Source organism: Fundulus heteroclitus, chromosome 13, assembly GCF_011125445.2.
Source record: "Fundulus heteroclitus isolate FHET01 chromosome 13, MU-UCD_Fhet_4.1, whole genome shotgun sequence".
NCBI lineage: Eukaryota > Metazoa > Chordata > Actinopteri > Cyprinodontiformes > Fundulidae > Fundulus > Fundulus heteroclitus.
The window spans coordinates 24,342,795-24,363,919 of NC_046373.1; the positions used below are offsets into that span (position 1 = coordinate 24,342,795).

General features: G+C 38.5%; 1 protein-coding gene across 2 annotated transcripts in view; it reads right to left on the bottom strand.

The window, feature by feature from the left end:
• Positions 1-4,025: 4,025 nt before the first annotated feature.
• Positions 4,026-21,125, bottom strand: part of LOC105916497 (glutamate receptor ionotropic, kainate 5) — a 303,177-nt gene continuing 286,077 nt past the window's right edge. The window contains exons 17-19 of one of the 2 annotated variants that reach the window (XM_012851035.3): positions 20,096-20,224; positions 11,161-11,282; positions 4,026-7,919 (exon numbers count right to left, since the gene is read on the bottom strand). In XM_012851035.3, coding sequence (XP_012706489.2) covers positions 7,143-7,919; positions 11,161-11,282; positions 20,096-20,224 — 1,028 coding nt within the window. In that variant the 3' untranslated portion in view covers positions 4,026-7,142. The remainder of the gene's footprint in view (positions 7,920-11,160; positions 11,283-20,095; positions 20,225-21,125) is intronic. The other variant, XM_036145472.1, reaches the window with a different exon arrangement.

Genomic DNA, 21,125 nt, shown 5'->3' on the forward strand with positions numbered 1-21,125 from the left:
ATCAATGTGTGCTTCTGTGCTTTTTTGTCTCTCTTGTTGTGTCTCTGCTCTGTCTTCTGTAACCCCAGTCGGTCGAGGCAGATGACCGTTCATACTGAGCCCGGTTCTGCCGGAGGTTTTTCCTTCCCGTTAATGGGTGGTTTTTCTTCCCACTGTCGCTTCATGCTTGCTCAGTATGAGGGATTGCAGCAAAGCCATGTACAATGCAGATGACTCTTCCTGTGGCTCTACGGTTCCCCAGGAGTGAATGCTGCTTGTCGGGACTTTGATGCAATCAACTGGTTTCCTTATATAGGACATTTTTGACCAATCTGTATAATCTGACCCAATCTGTATAATATGATTGAACTTGGCTTTGTAAAGTGCCTTGAGATGGCATGTTTCATGATTTGGCGCTATATAAATAAAATTGAATTGAATTGAATTGAATTGAATATATATATATATATATATATATATATATAACATAATACAGTTTGCATCAAATGCCCCTAAACTGCTGCATGTGTGGGTTCAGCAGAAGAGAATATTTGACAAATCATTCACAGGATTTATTGATGATATTAAAGTTAATCTTTTATAATATTTCTTGAGATTTTATTACATTATGATACTAGGGTATCATGTTTGTAAATTAAAATAAGAAACGGTGAGACTGTCAACCGGCTGCACAAAACATACAAACTAGAAGTAAAATTTAAAAACACACATGCCAAACAAAGACATGGTCTGTGCAATTGTAGTTTATGTGCAGACTTTCAAGCACTTTTCCAAAGTCCAATGTCAGTGTGTCTTCTCTTACATGGGAAATGAAACTATCTATAACTGTCAATGCAAGGGATAAATAAACATTTACTGTGTCCATTGAATCTAAGAGTTAAGTAGCAGCCAGATGCTGCAAAGTTACAGGTGCATCTCAATAACTTTTAAATTAAATTGAAAAGCTCAGTTATTTCAAGAACTCAATTATCTAAGTAAAAAAACATTATAGAAATTACACACAGACTGGTGTTTTCAAGCCCTGCCTTCTGTTAACTATGATGATTTTCTTCTAAAAGATAATGAAAACATGTTGCCTAATTTCTTAGACATGAAAACTACATTGGACCAATAAAAACGTTTTGATACAGAAACGTGGGCTTAACAATGTTATTTGCAAAAGGTACTTTTAATCTAACAAACAATATGTTCCAGTTTGGTGAGATGTGCCTGTAAATGTTACTACCCTTTTTGGACTTAGGTTTGATCCTTTCCTTGTTGTTTCATTATGTGTGACATGTCTTGCCATATTTTTCTGTAACTTCTGTGTGTAGAAAAGTGTTGCCATACAAGTTCTTTCCTTTAATTTTAGTTCTTATTTATCCTGTTCTATTCTGTCTATTTTAGTTCATCCCAGTCAATTAATGTTTCCCCAACCCCTGATTTGTTGTTTAGTTTGTTTCTAGTTTAGTTCCCTCGGCATTAATTATTCACCTTCCCTCCATCTCCCTGTTGCGCTCTCCTCCACAACTGTTCTAAATGCACCCGATTAGCTGACCTGCGTCCGATGGCGTCCATTTCCTCTGTATAAAAGCTCTCTGGTTGTTAATGTTTATCCTGTTACTCTGTCCATGCTCCATGGGCTATTCGTCTTGTTCTACTTCTGTATCATCATCATCATCATCATCATCATCATCATCATCATCATCATCATCATCATCATTATCATCATCATCATCTATCTGTCGCTCAATCGTTCATTCCACATTTTTATCTGCATTTCGGTCTTGCTCACAAACTACAAAACATGACAGTAAATGCACTGCAATAATTGATCAGCAGCAGGCCTGATCACCTACATGTTTCCCGATCTTAAACAAAGAATTATATCTTAATACAGTGCAAAAAGGAAATGCATCTGCAGAACAGCATCTGTGTAGCACCAATCGGGAGATAGTCAATGAGTCATAGCGAGAATTATTCAGAAGTGAAAATTATTTAAGACAAATTACAATATTCGCATGAGTGAAAGCCCCTCAGAAATAACTCATGGCTTGATGGAATCAGCTAAAAAAAGGAAACTGTTGAGTTTTTCTTTCCCTCTTGAAAACAAAAGAATACAGGTTCAGTAATGGCCTAGTCAAAAATCAAAACTTAGATCTGATTAAAATCCTGTGGCAATTTTATGATTTCTGTGACTGTATTTTGTTCAGTTATGGAAATGCTTCTTCATGAGAAGGAAGCTATTACTAAAAGGTTATTTGAAACCGGTCAGCCAAATGACTACCCCCCCCCCCCCCCCAAAAAATATTCTAACTCAGTTTTAATAATCCATTTCATAAACCTACAAATTATCCAGAGTGAGTGTCCTGCATGTCATTCGGTCTCTATAAATTAATCCTAGAACTAAGACAATAAAAAGAAACGTCACAGTCAGAAGCATTTTCAATACAATGACTTTTTAAAATGTTTTTTTTTATTCCAAATATGTTTCTATATATTGAACATCAGAGGGAGGAACCCCTCCTAGAGTCACTCCACACATCGATATTAAGAATAATCATAATAACAATAGAATCATCAGAATGGTGTCCTTCTGTCGTCCCTGTCTTGCTTTAAACAGCTGAGCTCTGCTGGTACAAATCTGAGGGAGGAAAATGTGAATAAAAGTTCAAACATAGTCAAATGTGCAACGGAACACACACAGACACTTGTTTGGCTGAGTTTGTGAGGACATGCATTACCGTAATGACCTCAACTCAATTTAGACCTGAGTCTGAAACTTAAAAAAGCTTAACTCGCCCAAGTTCTCACAATGATAGCCACACACACACACACACACACACACACACACACACACACACACACACACACACACACACACACACACACACGCACACAAGCGTGAACATACAGCCCCTTAATTAGTCGGTGGCGTTTAGATTTGCAGAATCATTCTTCATATTTGCTGCTGCCTCAAAACACAATTTATATGAAAAAAAAAAGTGAAATAAAATCACAAAATGAAGAAAAACTTCCAGTCGCTGCTCTTCAGAACAATGTTTAGTTTTTCTCTAATCACAGTTACACAACTGTAAGTCTTTACATGGGGAGGTTTGATTTTAAACGAATCCTTCAAGAACAATTTCCATTATGGGGGGGGAAAAAAACAAAACAAATTTCACACTCCGACTGCACACAGTGAACATACAATCAAAAATGTAGTTTTGTTGTTTTCCTTCAGGTTGCTCTCATAGTTTACGGTTAACTGTGAGTCTGCGTGTGTGTGTGTGGACAGTACAAAGTTTTCCAAGTTCCATCGAGCTACAAAAACAGCCTAAAAACAGCATGAATGAACTGAAACCTAAAACGGCTGGAACTGCACTGAGGTAGTTCTTCCCTTTCAGTACGTTCAGTAAATCTCTTTTACGGGTTTGTCAAAGATCAAAGGGCCTATTTAGTCTTAATCAACAAAACTGTAGCTGTTTTAGCTTTGCAAGAATTTTTTGCAAATATATAAAAAAATAAAAAATAAAAAAAAAGGAAAAAAAACAACATAATAATAGACATCAATACAATGCTTTTTGGCCATTTTCACAAACACACTGTTTAAGTGTATAGATCTAAATTGTGGAATAGATGTTAATGGGACAGTTCCTTTTGGTTATATACCTTATATTCCATTTGGAAACAGAAGTTCAAAGTACCAGTAATTTGCAACATTAAATCCAGTCATCCTTGGAGTGCATAAAAAAAAAAAAAAAAAAAAAAAAAAAAAATATATATATATATATATATATATATATATATATATATATATTGTAAAGATTGTTGAGACATTAGGTTTGTCACATCTACACCTTAGTACATTTGCTATGCTTACCAATACAAATTAGTAAGCTAAGGATCATAGAAAGTATCTGTGAAGTCAAATAAAGGATGCTCTCTGGAGATTTTAAAATAATTTTTCGATCCACTTTAACTTGAAAACATACTTACATTTTACTACAACGTGTAAATACCTTGTTAACTCCTTTGGTCGCAAAATATCACCATAAATATAACCGTTAGAGATGCCCTAATCTAATTCTTAGAATTGCCTCCGCCTCAAGGTATTTATCAGTTTTTAGTGTAGTTTTTTTAATTTTATGTCAATCTCATCCACACTGTTAGCAGTCACATGCCAGACATGTACATGCATGTGTTACAAAACTGCATTGCAGACCAGGCACATCATTATTTGGAACTGTTTGTACTTTCCTCCCATTAAAAGTTATTTCCAAAGTGACAGATTGACTACAGTGGCTGCTACATTTCCCATGTCTGTGTTATGCGACCAGCTTCGCATTGTTAGTAAGAGCTGCAGCTGAAACACTAACCATTAGGTTTTACAATGTTCAAAGTTTATGAAGCAGGAGAACAACTTCCTTTGTAATTTTTGTCTGCACAAGAAGAACTAAAATTATACTAAAATGTTATGAGCTCAGTTACCGAGTCATATCAGCAGAGATGAAACATGCTAGCTCTAGCTTACCATACAAAAAAATGACAAATAGCAGAGACTGTAGCATCTCGTTGAGGGAGTGAAGTGGGACACAGTCACATTATGAATCTAACATAGCTGACCACCATCAGGGTGTGAATGGGTGATGTAATGTAAAGCGCTTTGGGGTCGTCGGACTGGTTAAAGCGCTATACAAGTACAAGCCATTTACCATTTACCATTTAATGCAATTCATAAAGCAGTGATCTCAAACTCCAGTTCTCAAGGCTTGCTGTCCTGCAGCGTTCAGATGTGCTACTGGTCCAACATACCTAACTCAAATATTAGCTCATTAGCAGAGCTCCATAGAGGTTGACTGCTTGCTAGTGAGGTAGTTCAGCCATTGGATTCAGGTGTGTAGGACAACTGACACGTCTAAAAGTAGCATGGCACAGGGCCTTGAGGATTTGTGTTCATGACCATTTCACCAAGGCTTTAATGTGTTACTGGACTGGGACTATGACTGGGGCTCAAAATTCTGACTGGAACAACCCGAGTTACAGCACTGTATCATCTGGTTTATGGCTGAAATAAAAATAATTGCGTTCAGTACTTTCGAAACATGAGTTGAAGGGCACAAATTTATGTTCCTGTGGGATATATATGAATAAAAAAAAAGAACAATCAGCATATCCTTCAAAACTCTGATTTGAGCCCTTTTTAAGATTGTAAGAAACATTAATTTCCCAAATATTCTAAAAAAAGAACATTTCTTATGAACTTCCCAACAGTCTCACTGCTTTCCTGTTTTAAATGCACTTGTGTTAACACATTTATAACTGCAGGCTACTAATTGCCCTCGTCTTAAGAAACGGAAGGTTTTTAGAGGAGTGTAGTTAGCAGCTTTAAGCTATAGCCAACACTGAGGGAAAAAATAGCTCTTTACCTGATTAAATAAATGTATGTGAAACTAATCTTTTTTTGACCATATGGAAAAATATTTTCTAAAATAAAATCATGTTTCCCCATGAAAAAGATGTTTCCCCATTTTCCTACTTGCTGTAACATCTTGGAATGACTTTTACTCCATATCTGTTAGCTTAGCCTAGCCTAGCATGCTTAGAAAGAATTTCAAACTGTTAGCTTGACTCGTTATAAAGTTTAAACATCTGAATTTTACATCTAGCCTAATGTGTACAAAAATATATAAGTGACATCTTGAGGTGCATTTTAAATTCACCTGCTGATCCATTTTGTGACATCAGGGTCATAGATAGTAGAAACAGACATATATGCTAAATTTAAAACCACACATCAAAAGGCCTTTGCACAAGTCTGCACTTTTTCAAATATTTTAATCAACCGTTCGAGTTGAAAACGCAAAGAGTGGCAAACGTTGTCCCAAAGATTTTGTTAATCGAGTCTTTGCGGAAATTTTACAATACAAGGCAAAATAGAAATGTCATATTTTCAAGGCAGTTTTGTTGTTCTTCTTCACAACATTAAAAAATAGCTGGTCAGTCCAACAAGGGATAAGGGAGATCTACATCAGTTGACAAAACAGATGTGACTATTTCAAGTTGGATTCCTGCATGTCTGTGTTCCCGTTTAACTCCTAATTCCGCAGATAATACTGGAAAAAGACCACAAATTTCTACTAACGGTTTGATATAAATGAATCAGTTTTTCTGATTTATTTTTGGACCATAGCCTTCAGGTGCATGATGACTCTGTGCCTGAATGAATTAAAGAATGGAGACTTGATGTGCAAAGGTCTTAAGGTATGTTATAGTCCCCGAAAGGTGACTTGATCAAAAATAACTAAAGTCTTCTCTCCTAAAAACACTACGTTGCAATTGGTTGGCACATTTTGAAATTGTGTAACATGACATCTTAACGATTTTAAACATATTTTTTTTAACACTTTTATTGTTTTTTTTTACAAAAATAATTAAATCTTGTTGCTTCCCAGATGCCTCACAGTGCATTTTTCTTGCTTGATAAGCTTTTATATGTAACCGAAGAACTACCCCAGCACAGTTTTTGAACACTTTAGGTAAGTATATTTTGGATTCTCTGCTTTGTGGATCACAGCACCAGGCAGCAGGAGTCTGTACAAACAGGAAAACGGAATGGGAGAAAAGCTACATCCTCCACAAACCTCCAAAAGAGTGACAGAAGACCATGATTACTGTACAACTGCTCTGCTACCACATGTCTGCGGGAAGATCTCCTCTTCCACAAACACCTAATTCAGTATTTAAACTGAAAAACAAAACAAATCATGAGAGCGCTGGTGAATATTGTCCATTTGTGTCTCCAAGTCCTCTCTTCTTGCGTTGGGGGGATCAGCCAAGGTGGGAGATAGAGGAGTGAATCTGAAGTTGACCTCTAACTCTGTATTTGTCCGTCATCTATGACTAATTTGAGTTGCAATTTCCAGAATACGGTTGATTTAATCCTCCCTGCTACAAGCTTAGCAGGCGGAGACTTAACCATCACTGTGTAAAGGTTTGTAGTTTCAGCTGAGCCAAACTGGCTACATTTTGAGGGGTCCACCCTGCAAAGAGTTTATTCTATCACTCCTCAGGAGTGTGGACAGGTAACAGCTGTGTTATCGGGGCTAAGGACACGCTTTGAATGTCTCAGTGTGTATCGCTTGAGCCCTCGCTTGATGTCTTTAGGCACAATCATGGCCCTCAAAAAAATTCGTTGGTGGGTGTGTTGGTGTTTTGGGAGGCGGCAGCGGCCTGGGTGGAGGTGCGGGTCTGTTTTTCGCTCGCAGCGGGCTGGCCGCTCCCCCATCACTGTCGGCTCTTTCTGCGGGGATTGGGGGAGGAGGAGGAGGGAGCCGGGGTAATGACATGGATCCGTGGTGATAGTGGAGGTGGTGGTGGGGATTGTGGCGATGGTGATGCCCCGACATCGCCAGCGAGGGAGGGATACGGGAACAGGACGGGGCAGAGGCGGACGAAGAAGGTGGGGGAGGTGGGGGAGGCGTGAGGGTGGCCGGCCGCAGGCTTTGGATCCGCCGGCACTCCTGGCAGATGCGGACGTGGCTGCAGCTCTGCAGGAAGCTGCGAGGTGGGGCGGGCGGCGCCTCAAAGGCTGACACAGGAGGAGGCGGAGGAGGGGTACTGGTGGCAGAGTTGGCACCTAATGACTCGTCCAATAGCCTCTGAGGCCCTGGGCCCAAATCTGTTCCTGCTGCCATACTTCCCCCCATCCCTGCCAAGCCCCCCGTCAGTGGGCCGGCGCCACTGTAGAGTTTCCCATTGCTGAGACGCATCTCTCGGACTAGCCGAATCGGCCTCGGGCCGGCCAGAGCTAACCGGGAGGGGTGACGCAGAACTCCACCCCCGGCACTGCTCAGGGGGCGCCGCCGACGAGCCCGGGAACTTTTCTTACAAGAAACCGCATTTCGAAACTCTGTCAGCATCTCCTGACAAACAGAGACCTGAGAGGCAAAAGGAAGACAAAAAAATATGAAGTAACAAGACAGTGAACCCTGCCCCCCCCCCCCCCAAAAGCAAATAAAAACAGCCTGGGTTGGAACTGCATCACAAGCAGAGGTACGTTAAATTTAACATTTTTATTTCTTTTGTAGCAAACGTGCAGTACCTTACACAAAGGGTTTGCAAGACCTACTGATCAGCCCAAAGCAATCAAACAGTTTAAATACATCACTCTAGGTCCATCTGCACATTTGGTATTTTAATTTAATTCATATTTTGACCATTGTGGTATAAAATGTGTTTACACATTTAACATTTCATTAAACATATTAATTCTTTTTATCATAAAAAAATTGTTTTCATATTTAAACATTTTATTTCAAGAATAAAATCGAAATCTCTTATCTTAGATAATTTTCATGAGAAACATGCAAATATGTGCAAAATGTGTTATGTGTTCTCTATAAATATTCAGTCTATGTTCTGAAACTTTGCTTAGATGTTTTCAAAATAATGAGCACGTTTAATCATTAAAGAAAAAAAAGCAAGAAAGAGAAATTTACACATTATTATTTTTTATCAGTGCGTATAAATTCTCTGAAGCTTCCTCTGAATCCACATCCAACCAACGTTATCTGGCCATATGCCTGTGTGGGTGCAAGTCTCTGACCACTAAAAGCACCCAAAGCAGAGTCACATCAATGACAGATAAAAAAAGAGTGCATAGAAGTAAAAAAAGAAAAAAAAGTGTATAAAGACGACAAACAAGTGAATGAATACAGAATATGAAATTCCAAAATAAAAAGTAATTATATCTGTTCTCTAGCAAAATATGCCTAATTTTTGATTTACCAGCATTCCCATTCCATTCCATTTCTTTTCTTGTCATTTTTTAAGGGGGGGGTTATAGACATTTGTTATGGCTTCCATGTGACCTCTAATTGGACACTTAAGGATTCACCTCGGGGGGCACAGCTTTTTGAACCCATTGCCAATCAGCGCTATTTTGTGTCATTCCTCATCCAGTCGGATTAATTCATGGTGCCTGTCAATTAAAGTCACATCCCTGAGAGCTTGGAGGCGTTCAAACATACGGATTCAAAGGGAAGAATCGCAACAACAATGATAAGACAGAAGAGAATGGTGACAGCTACATCAAATTGTGTCATTTATTTACAAAATAGTAGTTTGACGGGTATTTTACTGTAAAAAGTGGATAAAGGACTTTAGACTGGACCGACCAGACTCAACCATCCAGCAGCAGGGAAGCGACAGTGGACGGATTTATTTAGATCATAGTGTTGTAAATTTCCAACCTGTAGTATAACCTGCTCTGTGTTGTACTCAGATTTCTGTTAACTGCCCTGGGAGAGATGCAAAGACAACAGCTGAAACAGCATTTATTGCATTTTAAAGCAAAGTATGAACTTTATGAATCTACAAAAATATTTTTTTCTGTAGTTTGTCCTTTTTGAATCAGTAAACCACACAGAAAAATATAAGCCCAGTTATAAATGAGTCAAATCAAAACAGAGAGATGACTTGGTTAACATTAGCTAAGCTATTTAGCTAACTGGATCCACATGAAGACATTACCAGCAAGTAATGTCTTCATTACTGTAATGTAATGTTGATATATCTTCATAAACAAATAAACTTGTGTTGTCAGAATAATATAGCAGCTGTCTTAACCAAGTTATCCCATGCTGGAGCACCATAGGGCAAAAATGTCATTGTTGAGTGAGTAAAGTGCAGATAATCACAATGCCAATATTGACCATGTAATACTGATGAGACTTATTTTACCCCCAACTGGATAAATTTATTTCCAACATTTATTTGAAGAAAAGCAGAAGGAGAAACTACGGAGTATAATACATCTGTGGGACAGGGCTACACATTATTAGATTGGTTGTAAAAGTTGTAATGGTGATAATATTGGTAAAGATTGGGATGACGAGACCAGCTGTGATATTTGCTCATTTCCTCTAGCTACTTTCTTTGTGCTTCCATCAGTTAGTTACATTGGCATGTAAAATTCATGATTGTTTCCCTTGGAATAGATTAGCCAACAAATGTTATACTTCTAACAGTTCTTTGCAATATGAATATTGCACACACTGATACTGCCTTGATGATACATTCGCTATTTATTGTTTCGCCTTTCTGTCGGATCTACTTCTCCTCCCTACACGTCTACGGGCTTTCTTTGCTTTGTTTTGTTCCTCTTGTTTTTTTTTTAAAGACAGCACAGTAGGCGGTGGCGGTTGAGGATTTGTGTCAGCGAACACACTCATTGTGATATCGTTTGATCCTGTTAATTTTGCCCATACGGCTAAGTCACCTTTGTTTCCCATATGTAATTGTCGGTGACGTGACTTCTTGTCTTCCAATGCATACCTAACACCAGATCTGACCCCACGCCACCCTATTGTGTCGCCTAGTCTCAATATTGGTAGATGCATACTCTTAACAGACTATTCGGTATCTGTGACCAAAGGTCCTGATGCAGGCATCACCAGCTCATCCTCATTCTTTAACTGAAACGATTATTCTCTTCACTCCTATCGTCCTTGCTTCAGTAGCGTAGCTGCTATCCTTTTTACCCACGAGCCTTTGTGTCTGTGTGTAGGTGGTCATGGGATATATTCTCAGAGGAAGAGTTTGTATCTGCACTAAAAGGGTGGCTATAAGTAGTTTGGCAGGTGTGTCTGTTTGTGAACAAACACCAGCATTTTCTGTTAGACTGTTTAAGTAGAAGATGGTATAATGTTGCATGACTGAGAATAAGGACAGAGAATGAGCATGCCTTCTTTTCAGTGCAAGAGAACAGAAGTGCATCTGTGCTCTTCAGCTTTGCACCATGTTTCCTGTTCAACAGACTTGCAGTTCCTTTTCAGCTCTAAAGCTGCACACGTACGACTTGTTGACTGTACTCATTTAATTAAACTTCCCTGTTTGGACAACGAAGCTCTGAACATTTCTGACAACATTTAAAGCTTGAATGACCTGAAAAATTAACAAATGAAATAAAGACTTCAGACGGCTTTGATTATTTTTACAACCATTTTATTACAAGCCAACTAGATGACAAAGTCGCATCACAGATTTATAGATAGGCTTTTTTTTTTTTTGCAGAGTCATCAAGTGTGTATGCAGCTATATGGCAGAAAGCAGCGCTCAAAGTTCAGGAATGGGGCAGTAGAAGGAAAAAGCAAGAGGAAGATGAGGATGCAGTTTTACCTCGCCTGTCTCAGCTGTGCGGCGAGTTGACCAAACAAACTCCATGATGGCCACGAAGACAGCTACGATGAGGCCACAAATCAGGACTACAAAGATCCCGCCAATATTCTCCATGCCGAGACCTAAAAAAATACAGAGACAGGGGATTATTGCTAATTAGTGTAATAGCCATCATCACTGTAGTGTGCACATTTTGGACTTTTTTGATACATTTACAAAGTTTTGACTGGTCGATAAAGATTTCTAATTTTCTTTTGATCAAAACTTCAGATTTTGTCTCAGCCTGACTTTTTATCACAGGACCATAAACTGATTTAAACTTATTTGCGTAGATTTGATTTGATTTGTAGAATTAAATGTAAGGAAAAAAAACATTCCTCATAAATCAATATACTGAGAGGTCCTTGATACAGATTGCAGTTATAAAACAAGGATTAAAAGACTATCCCCATCAATGCATTAACAAAGATATTCTTAACTTTAGTCTCTTTTTTTTAATAAAGTTATAACTAGATGCATCATAATTTCATTTAGCATTTACAGACCAGGAAATTAAGTAATAAGATAAAGCCAAGATATTTCAGTATACGATGTGACAAACAAAAGTCAGAGACAAGTCAGCATAATCACTAATATTTACAAGTTTACTCGTTTTACCATAGAAATATATTAATTCCTTACAGATTTCTTCTGTTTTTATCACAATTAAATGTTTCAGATAATATAAAATTACAAACAATTCTGGCCTTATCTGAAATATAGTTGTTTCTTCTGTAATACCACACATTGTGGTATTACAGATGCAGTAATTGTGATTACTGCATCTACCCCTGAAAATTGCCCGACCTGTACAATCACAAAATCGTATGACATAAGTAGAAAAAAATCTCTGAAAGCACAACTTCATGTCCTGAGTCAAAGAACAGAAGACAAACAAAGTAATTGACATCCATCAATGTGGAAATAGTTACAAAGCAATTTTTATGGTTTTGGTGCTTCAGCGAATGAGAGCCATTATCCACAAACAGAGAAAGATGAAAACAGTCCAAAATTACTCCAAAGGTGCATCAAGAACTCAGTCATAAGGTCACAGAAGAATCAGAAATAATGACTAAAGCACTGAAGGCCTCATTTGTCACAGCTAAGGTTCATGAGTCAACAGTGAGAAGCGGTGTAAAAATGTGATTCATGGGCCAAAACCACTGCTGACCAAAAATAACACAGAGAGGCTGGTGTTTGGGACTGCATGGTGTTATGAACTGTGATGTTTTAGCAGGACCCAAATACAGACAGGACATGGGAGGCTGCATGATGAAAGTACGGATTGAATAGAGGGGAAAAAAAAACATACAGCAGGCGAAACGGCAAAATCCAGAAGAGCCGAGATACAGGGAACAGAAAATCAATTCAATTCAAAACTACTTTATTCATTTCAAAGGGAAGTAAAATGAATACAAAGGGATGTATGGAGAGAAAAAAAAGGCAGAAAACAGGAGGAAGTAACCAGGAGGAGAAGAGGAACAGCTGAGAGCAACGAAGCAGATGAGCTGAGGGGAGACGTGCAATGAACAGAAACTGAGAGTAAACACACTGAAGGAATTAAACAGCCAATATCACAAAACATACATAGAATGAACCAAGAAAAAAAAAAACACCAACTAATACACAAAAGTATGAACTAAAATAACAGCTACTAGAGAATATAAACTGGAAAACAGAAACCCCACATCACAAATGCCTAAGGATAAGAATAAGGGAATAACTGAGGAAAGGAAAGAAAAGAGAGATTGGGACTCATAGCTGCTTTATTGGGACACTAGCCATAATTGATGGAACCATGAATCGTGCTAACAAATAACTGAGCTCCAGCCCCTTTGGGTTATGGAGCAGGACAATGATCCAAAGCACAACAGCAGTGCACCTCTGAATGGCAATAAGAACAAACAAAATGGATGCTTTAGCATTGCCTAGTTAGTGTTCGGACTTCTGTTTGAGATACTGTGATATTACCTTAAAGCGACCACATTTGCTCTAAAATCTTACAGTGTGGTTGAATTCAAACAATTATATATATTTTTTTCCTAGTCATGTAAATGACTCAAGCTGCATCCGAAAAGCTCCAATTAGTGAAGACTAATTAGAGCCAAAGTGGAAGGGCAACAGCTTCTGCCATGATAAGTGCTGTCCAAAATAGTGAAGTCAGCAAGGAAGGAGGTTGGAAAAGGAGCCTGTATGCTTCCTATCATAATTCCTTTAGCATAGGAACCTTACAATGTACTGGCGCTAAGATGCTGTAAGGAAATCCACTTAACAAAAATGTTCAGAGACAAGAGATTCGGTAGATAATGTAGCGTCAAAGTTTTAAATCGACGCAATGAAATCGCCAGCTGTGATTATATGTACTGTATGTTTGTGTGTGTGTGTGTGTGTGTGTGTGTGTTAACCTTGAAGATTAATCAGATTATTTGTTTATGTTGCACACATCATTTGTTTTACATACAATTGTCTAACTTGTGTTTTTTTTTTTTGTAGCTCTTGTTCGAAATGCTGTAGACCAGGATTTGTGCGTTTCCGTCACATGATGATGTGGGAATTAAAGGCTGTCTGAAACTGGCACCGCAGTCCGAAGCTCTTTTCCTCCCCACAATAGTGCTTTTAATGTTGACCTATAATTAATATAACATAATTAATATAAAGCTGTAATTACAACACTTTGGACTCAGCCTCATTTTCAGTAATCTCAGACTCTTGTGGTAGTTGTTTCCGCCAAGGATCGACCGAGCACATACTAGGTATGGTGGTCAATCATTTTTCTCACATGGGGCCAATTTGTTTTGGGTAGCTTGTCTGTTTAAAATTCTTCTTTTTTTTCTAAATCTGTAAAGGAGTAAATACTTTCTGTAGATTGTGAGTAATCTCTCCCTGACTATGCATCTTTTAAAAGAATGGTAGTACATTCTTGGAAACCCTTTGGGATGTGCCTTTACCTTGTATGGATAACAAGCCCATGTTTAAATGCTGTGAGGTCCTGTTTCTGATTGTAGTTCATGTCAGCAACCAAGTGGGAAACTCCGGAGAGAGTCTGCCAGAGGGGATTTTACAGTATGAAGGCTGCTTTATGTTCCCTTTTTCTTTGCTTGCTCCTCAGTGATTCAAGTTTGGTGTCTTTAATCCCTTTACAGAGCGAAGGGATTGTACTGCTCCCTTTTTGCTGGAAGCAGTCTTTTTTTTTTAGCCTGGTTAGTTCTTTTAGAAAACAGTATTATGGTATTTCTCCCTTTATTTCTTTGTTGTCCATTTTTTCCTCGAGCACAATTCAAGTTTACTAAGATTTTGAGTTTTAGACTATTTTGTTCACTCTCTTTATTTTGTGGCTTTGGATTTTGCTTTATAAATACTTTTGCAAATATTACTTGCTTCACTTTCTTTTTTTTACATTTATTATTCTTGCAGTTGAAACCCATGAACTGTATAAAAATTATTTATTCTTATGGTGATTCTCAATTTGGAAAACCCAGTGTGCCCAAGCTTTAATTTCCAAGCTGATGTTGAGATGTTGGTTTGATATTTCCACACAGTATTCTTTCTTTATGATGTGATTTTGTAAAGTGCACCACCCCCTCGCAGGGGTACAAGGATGCCGCCATCCCTGTACCCCTGTTATCAAAGGAACGATGAATGTTGCTAAATACAGGGGATTTCTTGAGCAAAACCTATCAGTCTAACTGTGATTTGAGACTGGGATAGAGGTTCACCGTCCAGCAGGACAATGACCAGAGGCATACTGCTAAAACAGCACACATTTAGTTTAAGGGGAAACATTTAAATGTGCTGTAATGGCCTAGTCAAAGTCCAGACCTCAATCCAATTGAGAATCCGTGGTTAGACTTGATGATCACTGTTAAAAAGCAAAAAAAAATTTTTTTTGCTTTATAGCTAAAATCCCAGTGGCAAGATATGGCGAGCTCATACAGACTTATTCAAAGCAATTAGCTGCTGTAATCAGTGGCTCCACAAAGTACTGACGTTAGGGGGAGTGAACAGTTATGCATGCGGATATTTTCAGTTATTTTGTCCATTTGTTGCTTGCGTCGCTATAAAAAAATAACAAATTTTCAAAGTTGTAAAATTCTGTAAATAAACTCTCAAAGCACAACAGCAGTGCACCTCTGAATGGCAAACTCTCAAACGTTCAATTTTAATTCCGGTCTGTGAGGCAACAAAACATGAAAAATGCCAATAGGGTTGGATACTTTTGAAGGTCACTGTAGGTATACTTTTTTTCTATTTGGAGTTTACTTCTTTGTTGACTCTATCTCCACTACCACTATATCCCTAAATATCTAGTGAAAAACTATTAAGACAGTGGATTATTACACTGCATTTGACTTGTTGCTTAGGTTTTCTTTTTGATGCACAGCATGGTCAGATTTTTGCAGCTGTCAGCAGCATTCTTGGTTGTTAAACTCGACTAGCAGGATGAGTTCTGTCCTTAGATGTCCTCCCCCTTCACCAGCGGCAGGTGATGGATGGTGAAATCAGTGCCTCTCAACCTATGAATGACTCTGTAACGGCACTCGAAGGCTCTTCAAAGACAGGCTGTGGCATCGAAAATGGGTCAAGAAGTAAAATTGCTGTTCTCTCTTCTCAGCGACTATCAGACTTTATCACCAGCACTGGTACCAAGAAAACAAAGTCCTCAAATCACCTGGTATGATAACAGCAACTGTGCGCCATGTCTTTCTGAACTCTTTTGGCTCGACTTCAAAAGCATAAACAAAATGTGCAAGAAAAAAAAAAAGAAAGAAGAAGATACCACTTTTTGTACTACTTGTACTACTATTTACCCAAGTTCACACCATTGTGACTCTCACTGTATGTCTTTGCAGGCTGTCAGAAGAAAATGGGTTATTTTTCCATTTAGAGGATTTACCTGAAAGATGTCTGTCATTGTGAGCGCACAGTAAGGGAAACATTCATTCTGATCACTGTGTGAATGACAGAGCGACTCGATCTTAAGGAATCCTTAATGGTTTAATGTTGCCTGCATTCATAATACAACATCGAGTTTCCATGTCTTCTGAGGTCAAAAGTTGATTTAAAGACTTGAATTTAATCCAGTGTCAATCCAATCCAATTAATTCCTAATTAACACACTTATTGATTAACGCTGCAGTGACTTTCTTTTCTTCACTCTAAAAGGAAATGATGTGTGAGTCTACTTATGGCGCAAGCCAAAACTATCGGTGTCCATCGCTGGAGGAAAACAACATCGGGATGACGTTGCTTTGCTGTTCTTGGACTAAAGAAAGCTGCACACACCGATGACAGAGAGCTACTGATCGATGCAGCGCTCATGCACTCGTGATTCCATTAAGACTGGCTGCTGAAGCCCTGATCAGAGGGAAAAAAGTCAATGGAGATAAACCGCGCCGTCTTGACGCAGAGAGATGTGCCAGAAGTAAAAATTAGTTCATTGAGTTACTGAGGGAAGATTTGACTCTGCGCAATATATAAACGCCAAACAAGAAGCAAGATGTAAATTCATTAAATAGCAGCCTGTATATATTGTTTTTTTTACAAGCAAATCTGAAAACAGGGTGAAAAATGAAATGCAATTCAGCAGAAAGAAAGAAAGGGACATTGACAGCTTAACAAACAGCACCCTACACACTGCTTGCTTCATCTGGAAAATATCTCACTATTTATTTTTTTAATAAATGCATCCTCTCTGCCAATAGCAAAACAAAATGTATATAAAATATCCACCCATTGCTTTGTATCCATTCACTAGGGGTTTTTAGTAAATTAATCAGTGGCGCTTGTTTTGACAACCAATTCATTTACAATAAGGTATGATATTAAATAACATAATGAATATATCTGAAGCGTTTTTTTTCATTTGTAGTTACATTAAACATTATTTTCTCAAACAAGGAACTTTCTTGTTTAAAAAGCCCTGTGGACAAATGGATCCGTCTTCTGTCCCCCACACAACCTCTAATGATGCTCAGCTTGCGAAACAAAAATCTTTTCATTCAGATACATTTCAGGATTTACTTGTGTATATATTATGCTTTGCAAGGTGGGTCTGATTTCAAGAAAGTAGTCTATTGCATTTGCTCTATTTAATTTTTTTCACCAATATATACATCCCAAATTATGTTTTCTTCAATTTCTGTTTAACAAAGAACGATCCAGATGAGTTCAGCACAACCTAAGAAGCAAGATTTGAAATTAAGATATGGAAATGCAGTATAGACTGCTAGAAAAAAATCCCCTAAATGTAAGTAATGTGCCGCGATTGGCAGCCACTTTCAGTCTCATCAATCAGCCATGATTTACAGTATTTTATTTTCTTACAGTGTTCCTTTCAGTACTTCAGGTGAAGAACAAGCTGCAAAAAAAAAAAAATCAAAAAAAAAAAAAAAATCAAGGTGCCAAAGGATGCCGACGTTGGATGGCATCAGGTTTAGGCTCCTGAGATTAACTGTGTAGCTTAATGGGATAAATGCTCAACATGAAGTTGAAGCTGGGGATATCAAAACAGACTTCCTGTATGGTATCAGTGCCGAAGAGCGCACATCCAAAAGACCTCAGCGGCTACAGGCCGGTAGTGATGACCTTGCATCCGACGAAGATTTTAGTGGGTGTGGTCCTCAACCATCTATGCCTCCTGGTGAGGTCTTTGTTGAATCTGTAGCAGTTTGCCTACCAGATTGGCATTTGGGTGGATGGTGGCATCATCTACCTCCTGCGCCAAGCTGTGATCCACCTGGAGAAGCCTAGAAACACTGTGAGGATCATGTTCCTTGATTACTTCAGTGCTTTCAGTACCATCCAACCATGAATTCTGCGTGACAAACTGGATCTGTCAGGAGTGGATCCCCACCTGCCCTAGTGGATACTGGACAACCTCGCTGGGTGCCCACATTTTTTGAGGACACAGGGGTCCATCACCTTCTCATGCTGCTATCTGCAAAAGCTCTCAGATGACTCTGCTGGAGTCAGCTTCATCGCAGCTGAGGAAGACAGTGGACGCAGGACTTTGGGGATTTGTGGCAGCAGAAGCACCTTATGATCACCAAAGAGTTGGTGGTGGATTTCCACATGTGCAGACCCACCACACTGACAAAAGTGAACATTCAGGAAACTGACATTGAAACAGTGGACTCTTATAAGTACCTCGGTGTCCATCGGAAAAATAAACTGAAAAGGAGTCACAACACTGGTGCTCTTTAAAGGAAGGGTCAGGGCAGACTCTGTCTGCTGAGGAGGCCTATTGGAGTGAAATGGCTGCTCCTATAGACCCTTCTTTAACTCTGTGGTAGCATGAGCCATCTTCTGTGGTGCAGGTTGTCGGAGCAGCAGTTTATCAGTAGTGCAGATGAAGCAGTTAGATAAGCTGACCAGAAGGACAGCGCTGTTCTGGGATGCTGCCTGGACCCAGTGCAGGTGGTGGGAAACTGAAGGATTCTAGCAAAAAGAATAACATCACCGTTGGGTGGTGTCTCCCACCCCATGCACCTGTTGCAGAGGTGGGGAGCTCTTTCAGAGGAAGACGGCTGCATCCTCGGTGCACAAAGGGGCATTATGGGAGGTCCTTCATCTCAGTTAGACTTTATGACCATTACTGCTCCCAGCAAACTCAATAAGTATTCTCATGTCAGGTGTTTTTTGCAGCTTTATGAAAATCTGCATCTTTCCATTTGCCTTTCACTTTGCTGTTGGCACACCTGAATTTCCACGCTGTGGGACTATTAAGGATGTTCTATTCTATTCTGAACCTTCTGCACTCCACAATGGGCACTAATTCCCTATGACAGGTAATACAGAAAGGGGAAAAAAAGTGTTTTTAGTTATTTTTAATGACCCACAAACTGAGAGAGATGAGAGTATAAATGCAAATGTGAAAAGAATTACAAATTATTCACTTCTAACTAGGAAAAAAGTATAGGTTTTTAAAATGTAATTTTAGATTTTTTTCTGGTATGCAATTTATGGATAAATAGGGTCAGGATCTTTTTCTGTCAAGATGATCTCCATGTTAAAAATTCAAATTAATTTCACTCTGTCTCTTTGATTAGCTGCAACCTAACATCCATGACATTTAAATCAAACAGATTTGCTCTCACAACTCGCTACTAATCTTGTTTTATTGCCCCCTTTCCTCACCACATTAGCTCCATCTGTTTTGACTGCATTTAATTGCATCAGGCGTCTCCGAAAACTACCTTCCAAAACTCCAGGAGTTCCCCCAGAAAACCTTTCCACGAACGCACAGCCACATCTCTCTCCAGAACATCTGGCGGTATCCATCTTCCTGCAAAATGTTGACTCCGGTGTAACCGAGATACATTCTGACCACTTAAAGCGCTAATTGTTCCACATTTTTAATGACCGCGCCATCTGTCACAGCAGTGTGTCTCTGCTTTATTCGAGGTTGGAACTGCACCTTAATTCCAGTTGCCTGCTATCTGTTTTTTCCTGTTGTGCATAAAAGGCTAATCCATTGATCTGTCAATCAATGACAGCTCTGATAATATAGCGATGATCATTGTACAAGTGTGACTGCAGTGGAATTAGTCAATCAGTCAACATAAGACAAATTAACAGGAATTTAAATCATCAGTGTCATTTAAAAAAACAAAAACATGACAGTTGAAATAATATGGAAAAGCATCTTTTGAACAATAGTTTTAAGCATCTACAGTCTTTTTGCATGCAAAATGAATTGACCCCTTATTAAAATCAATGTCGATGAAAGATAAATACTCAAAATAATCATAGGGTGAGTGAACTGCATTCATAAATTCCATCTAAAACTGAAACTGCACTGTTCATCCACCTAAACCACAGCGGCTGACATTTAGCATAGGCTGAAAGTAAACAGTGGACAGTGAAATAAGTAAAAGCAACACTCTGCCGACTCAACCTTTCGCTCGGTGATCCTCCTCTTTGGGACACTGTCCTCCCTCCCACCACCGTCTCTTGAGAATCTCCAGCCTGTTGCTCTCCTGCAACTGCAAGATCCCCAGGGTGATCTCATCTCGGTATGGAGAGCCTGAGGGGGAAGTAAAGCAGAGGGAAGTGATATCTTACCCTGAAGTGACTGGAAAACATATTCAGTGATTTTTTTTTTTTTAAAGATAAACATCTAGGTCAGGCATGTCCAAAGTGCGGCCCGGGGGACATTTGTGGCCCCTCTACTGATTTTGGATGGCCCCTTGACTGTATTTAAAGACAAAATTGGTCCACCAGCACAGGTGGTTGATGCAGATGGAAGATTTTAGTTTTTGATTAGGGCAAAATTATTACAGAACAGTTAAAATCCTACAACTGAAAATGGTAAGTACGACACAAAGTATTAATCTTATAATAAACACACATTCTTTTTAATTTCATAGTAACCTCTATTCAATGATATTTAATGACTCAAATGCAGGCTTTGGTGCATTAAAGTCTGCTTTGAATTCAATTATTAAAATTGGCTAATTACAGCAAGTGTTTTCAAAGACCTACTGACCTAAATACTGTTCTTACGTTACTAGACCAAAAAGAGTAAAGTTTATTATTGTTAAAGTGTCAAATTAAATTATTCAAAGTAATTTGCAAACTGGATGACTATATTTTAATACAACAAATGAGCAAAGCCATTTTCTATTGTGGAACTACAACAATATACATATTACTTTCCTACAAAAAAAAAATCTGTCTAATTTATTTATTTAAAATAATCATATTTTATAGAGCTGGTAAAAAAAAAATGTCAAGCAGAATTTTTTTCCTGAATAGAAAAATAAAATGAAAATTCACAATCAATCCCTGAGAGAGGTTTGTACTGTGAAGTAAAAAACACTGGTACATACGTAACTGATTGAAGGAAATACAGATTAAACAAAACTTAAAAGTTTTTTTTCCGGAGATAGTCATGTTATCAGTATCTTTCCACATCACTTCTTTGT